The 6,166-nt window shown below is 34.6% G+C and overlaps 1 protein-coding gene across 3 annotated transcripts; it reads left to right on the top strand.

The window, feature by feature from the left end:
- LOC107606094 (30S ribosomal protein S13, chloroplastic) lies at nt 2,049–5,845 on the top strand. Of its 3 annotated transcripts, XR_002350533.1 has the most exons (5): nt 2,049–2,222; nt 2,292–2,516; nt 2,597–2,766; nt 3,253–3,300; nt 3,994–4,827. XR_002350533.1 is itself a non-coding variant. In XM_021106402.1 (4 exons), the coding sequence occupies exons 1-3, from the start codon at nt 2,118–2,120 to the stop codon at nt 2,756–2,758; spliced, it is 492 nt and encodes a 163-aa protein (XP_020962061.1). In that variant the 5' UTR covers nt 2,049–2,117; the 3' UTR covers nt 2,759–2,766; nt 5,637–5,845. The 3 variants fall into 3 exon arrangements, 2 of the variants coding, with proteins under 2 accessions (XP_020962061.1, XP_016163553.1); XM_021106402.1 differs by lacking the exons at nt 3,253–3,300; nt 3,994–4,827 and adding an exon at nt 5,637–5,845; XM_016308067.2 differs by lacking the exons at nt 3,253–3,300; nt 3,994–4,827 and having other exon boundaries at nt 2,597–2,988.

The raw sequence follows: 6,166 nt of genomic DNA, 5'->3' as shown, positions 1-6,166 counted from the left end.
TATAATATGCCCCCATTTTAAATTTTAAATGATCCCATTACAAATAAATTAAACTAATTATTTAAAACCTTGAATCCATTTTATCTTGCTATCATTTTGATTATGAGTTAACCTAATTAAATTTAGTCTTCTCTCATTCTCAAATCCTAGTCGTCACTCATTTATTCTCTTAAACTCTCTTCTTAGTTTCATATTTTCAACATTTTTTTTCTATTCCTTGTTTAGTGGTCATCTTGTCTTCATCAACAGGTAAATTTTAAATTCTCTATTTTGTTTTATACAGCTCTCTATGATTTTATGTTTTTTTTCAATTTTATTGTTTCTCTTTTCATATTTTCGATTGCAAATTTTAATTCAAACAATTATAGTTTAGGTATTAATCTATTTTTATATTCTCTTCATGAATTTATATATTTTATTTTATTTTTGATTTAGTGATCCTTATTATTTATTTGTTTATCTTTCATTCTATTCTATTATATATAATTATGTTGCATATAAATTTCTAAAGTGAATCGATCAATTTACTAATTTAGAATATATATTTTTTATTTTTAGAAATAATAATGGAAAAATATTTTAAAAGAAAGCTACCACTAGAATCTGAAGTCACTTCATTAGTCTCTTCTAATAAAAAAAAGTTTTTAAAATTCAATGTAAAAAGTTTCATAGTTGATCCTGAACAACGACCCAAAATTTTAAATTATGATATAAATGACAGAGATGAAATTAGACAAATTTATTTGTGAAAAGATCATTGTCAACCAAGAGAATATAATTTTCTACAAACATATTTTGGGACTTTTTTTGGTAAATTTAATGCTGATTGGTTTGATGAATTTAGCAATTAATTGGAATATAGTATTTCATAAGATGCTGTTTTTTATCTCTATTATTATCTTATGAAATCTGATAGTGCGAGTAGTAATGCTTTTATAAAAGAGCTCTTTTTAAATTTAAATTAATATATCTTTTGATAATAATGTGAATTATTTTTGCCCCCTTACCATAAATTTTCTGGGTCCGTCACTGGTTGAAAGGATATTACCATGGTGGGGTGTCTCCCCCCTAGCACTTTGGTTTTGAGTCCTCAAGTTGGACTTTTGGTTGTAGCTCACATCAAGGAGGCTTGTGCTTCCAACCATCCTTGAATTGCCAACCATTCTTGCTCTTCAACAATCCTCCGGGATCCCACACAAAGTACATTAAGCTCCTAAGCAACCTCAAGCAAGAATTTGGGATCCAAAATTGTTGGTTGTAGAGTTGTATGCCCGGATCCCTCACTTTGGTTTCTCTATCCTAATACTACCCACTCTAACAACCCCGTTAAAACACGATTCCCTCCCTAAGCCCTTTTCAAACAGATTAAACCTTCCGTCCAAAAACATTTTACACCAAAGCAACGCCGAAGCACTCATGAGAGAGGGAACAACGACGATCTGCGCGGCCGCCAGAGGTGGTTGCAGAGGAATCGATGCTGCGCCGAGCTGGGAGAAGCTATGGCACCGCCGAGGGCTCCTTCCCTATCCTTAGCGGCGGACAGAACAGCGGAGGAATGTGTTCGCTGGACGGAAATGGAAGATCTCCGATCCTGCGTGACGCTCCGGTTTCCGTTGCCACCACCGATCGTCGCACCTCGCACCCACCAACTGATACCAATAACAATAACCCCCTTCTTCTTCTTCCCACTCCCCATTTTCCAAACCAACCCAACCCCTCTCTTTTTTATTCTTTCATTTTTCAAAAAAAAAGAAAAAGAAAATAAGAATCTATCCATTCAGATTTTGCCACGTCAGATCCTCTCATCTCTGTCTTCACAACCTTCCTTTCATCTCCCTCATTCCCCTCTTTTTCCCCCTTTCCTTCAAATCCGGCACCCTATACGGTTAGGGCTTTCCATTCCCTCAAATTAGTTTGGCCCAAGAAGCACAATAAAGCCCAAATCATAAGACAATTAGTTTGGCCCAATAGGCCTTAACTGAAAAAAGAATTGAATTTTGGATCCAAACATTCGGGTAAGGAAGTGATAGAAATAATTGGATAAAGATATGAGTGACTATCAAATATGAAGATGATTGGAGTTAGTAGCAGCAGAGAAAGAGAAGAACAACTCAAGCATGGCACAAACGCTAGCAATGCCCGTATCTCCCTCCCTCGCCCTAATCTCAAACCCTAAACCTCTTTCGAGAACCGTCTCCTTTCCCGTTCTCAACCCTCCCAAGGTAACATAAATCAAACTCCACCTACATTTTTTAAAATTTCTTTGTTTAATTTTGAATTTGTGTGTTCAGGTGAGAGGATTAAGCATAGAGTGCGCTCGTGTTGGCGGAGTGGAGATTCCGAACAACAAGAGAATCGAGTTCTCGCTACAGTACATCCATGGAATCGGGAGAAGCAGAGCTCGCAAGATTCTCTGCGATATTAGCATGGACAACAAGGTCACTAAGGATCTCAGCGAGGAGGAACTCATCACTCTTAGGGATGAAGTCTCCAAATACGTCATCGAAGGCGATTTGGTTAGTTTCCTTTCGTTTAAGCAACTGTGTTAATTAAGAAGAAACGTTTAGGTTATTGACGTGTTTATTGATTTTATCAGAGGAGGTTTAATGCGTTGAATATAAGGAGATTGAAGGAGATTCAGTGCTACAGAGGAATAAGGCATATTCAGGGTCTTCCTTGCCGAGGACAGCGTACAAAGAACAATTGCAGGACCTTGAAGGGTAAGAAGGTTGCTATTGCTGGCAAGAAGAAGAAGTAATCAATTCTGTGAGTACAATTTAATTCCTTGTAATTTCTTATTAGCAATGCTGCATTCTGTTAATACTTATTACTAGCTTATATACCTGATTTGCATGGGGCAATCGAGTAATTTGAATGCATTCTTCAAAATGCAGTTTTACTATTGGAGTGTAATTGTATAATCAATTATTTAATGCATCAGATTATTTGATAATAGGCATAGTGAGAAAGTAATTTTCCTTTAGTATATTCAATGTTTTAGCAGCTGCTCAGTTAGTACATTTACAATTGTTCTCTTCTCTATGTTTCTGTTCTTAGGCTCATCTTGCAGCTTGATAGTAAATCTGAAAATAATGTAGTCTGTTAATATTTGCACTAGAGAATTCAGAACATAATGTCGTGCCTTTATAGTGAGACAAAATAATTTGTAGAAATTCTTAACCATACCTTTCTAAACTATGTCCTCAAAGGTTCCTTTTGTTTACAACATGGTAATTCTTCATGATTTTCCAGCAGTATTTTCAAATCATTTCTATTCAATTCTAGACACTAGACACTTGGGTAGTGTTTGGTTGATGTCCATGAGACATGGACAGGTGACACATGTCTGCTGTTTGGTTTGGTGTGACACAAATTTTTGATGGACACGGGAGGACACGGATGGACACGGAGACACTAAATTTGTGTACCTCCAATTTGATGAGACACTGAGACACAACTTGTGAGACACTAATTTTTTACTCTTTTACCCTTATTCAATTTTTAAATTTTCAAAATTTATCCTCTTATCTCTTCAAATATTTCTTTTTTTACTTTCTCTTTTAGATTTTACAATCAAATTTGTTCTCCCATTTTTTTCAAAAAAAAAATTATACATTTAACTTTTTATTTATTTAAATTTTAATTAATCTTTGATAAATTTTAGGCTTTGGTTTTCTATTTTTTTTTTCAAAAAAAATTGTATATTTAATATTTGAATGATAATTTGAGATGATATTAGAAGGAAAAAAATACGAAAAGAAATAAAAATTTAATTGTAATGACATATGTAGTGTTTGAGGTGATGGGTGTGTAGTGGTGTTGATAAAATTGTGGTTAAATGAAGGGTAATTCAGTCTTTTTCAAATATTTGTGTCTTGTTCATTATTTTTACCAAACACAATACATAGACACAAATATTTTATGTCAATGTCTTTAATGTCTATGTCTTTGTGTCTATGTCTCATCCTATACATCAACCAAACGGAGCATTAGACAGTGCCCGCGTACATGTCCATGAATGAAAGCCAGGCCTTGGTGCTGCAATATTGTGGTAGTCAAATACTCTCTCCATTTTATACTAGATATGTTGTAGTATATTTATAAATTAAGGTATGTAGATGCAATATGTCAAAAGGTTCCTAGAAAAATCAAAACAACTTAGTAACATGGAAGGAGGGAGTGTAAGGCGCTTGAACTGAGTAGCTGTGAACTTTGGTAAATGTCATCAAACATATTCTATGTTCTAACGGTAATTTTTCCCTTTCTCCAATGGAAATGCTACCGGTAATATTAACTGAATCTTGTAGCTTGATTCAGCCATAGCCTTTGTAATTTATGTTATTCAATTTTTAGTAACTTTCATGTAGGTGCTGGTATTAGTGTGGTTTTTCACCTGCTAGTCTGCTACATCACTTTCATGTTGATCACTGCACTTTTTATTACCTGCTTCACCCAGAAAAAAAAAGATCATTTTTGTTGTCACATTATTCTTCAATCATAAGCTTGCGAGTGTGGCTTGTTTGTTGCAGCTCAAAATATTATTGAGTTGCTTTCTTATGCTTAAGGCCTTAAGCACTTAAATCGCTTATGAAACACATTAAGTCATTATGTGGGAGAAAAGCTACTGCTTTGTGACATAATTCGATGTGTGGCATTTGGCAAAGATATAGGAACAACAAAATTAGCCAACATAGCATGTTTGTTTAGTTGTGTAGAGAATGTAGATATAAATGAGGTGACTTAACTAGAGATATAAAAGGAAAAAGAAGTGTAATGTACTCCAGAACCAGAACACTCAATCAAATAGAATTCTGTTTTTCACAAAAATCCCTGAGTTCCATCATTTCTCTGCAGCAACCTTGCTGCCCTGCTTTCTTTTTCTGGGTTCTTGAACTGTTTTCACAAGTTGAACGTTGTACCTGTTTGATTACTAGTTTGCAAAATCAATGTAGCTGGAACACACGACTCTAAACACGTCGAGGTGCTTATGGCATAGGTTAGCAATATCACCATGTAAAAGCGCCCATGGATTGAAAAGTAGCAGCGTGTGTAAGTAATAATAATTTACACAGCAAGCCAATTTGTCCTAAAAAGAAAAAACAATATACAAATCATTTTTTAACACAAGGATACATTTGATTGAATTAAACAAAAAAGGATTGCTAGAAGGTTCGTAAAATTTATTGGTTTTTTGCAAGAACCAACAATGTTTAAAAGTGTGGGTTAAAAGTATAGTATTAGATTGTTAGACTAAAGGATTACTCTTAATCTGTTCATTCTTGAATTTTTTTGTAAAAGAAAAAAAAAAAGAATAGAGACTAATACTTTGTGTAAAAAAGAAAAAGTTGTTAGCCATTTAAATTTTAGAATTTCTCTTATAAAAATCAGCAAATTACGGACCAGCGTTCATCATTGGTATTTGGTAACACCTGGCAAGACCCTTCATGCAAACCTTGTTGGGCTATAGGGAAGGCTGTAAGCCCTATTGAAACTTTATGTGTGTTGGGTTGGACGGATTGTCCTATTAGATTATTTGCATTGGGCCAGACATGGGCTGTCATTAATTTTTATCGTAATTTTATTTTTGCTTCCATATTTGTATGATTATAATGGGCTCAAGCTTCCTAAACTTGCAGATTTGGGTTCAAATTCAATAACTCAGCATGCAGAAGCCCAACTTGTGGTATGAAAGTTGAAACCACTTGAAAATTTGTTGTTGTAAAAATACGATTGTTTACCAAAAACATAAGCCCAAGTTGTTACCAAAACCAGCATCGGAAGCTATTGTCCCAACCAGACCAAGGAAAAAAAATATATTGTTGACAATGTCAACAATATTTCATTACGTATCAAATTTTTTCATGTATTGTATCAGGCAAAAAGCGATTTTTCTTAAACCTCCCCCGCAAAAGCCGACAGTAGTAATAAAAGCTTAAGCAGGCCACGACCAAAAATAAGATTTAAGCAGGCCATGCCACGTTGTCACTCTTAGCACATTGCTATCAGCCACCCCAATGAGGAGGACCACAGATAACTTGTCTTTGAAGCTGTAAACCAAGCATTAATAGCAATCATATGATTCAGTATCTATCAAATTGATGTTTGATTCGAACCCTTTTGGTGTCCCAAAATTCCAGCATGGCCACATATATAAGAATTATTAGAG

Source organism: Arachis ipaensis, chromosome B07 (assembly GCF_000816755.2).
Source record: "Arachis ipaensis cultivar K30076 chromosome B07, Araip1.1, whole genome shotgun sequence".
In the NCBI taxonomy this organism is placed as follows: domain Eukaryota; kingdom Viridiplantae; phylum Streptophyta; class Magnoliopsida; order Fabales; family Fabaceae; genus Arachis; species Arachis ipaensis.
This window is presented reverse-complemented; position numbering and strand designations above follow the sequence as displayed.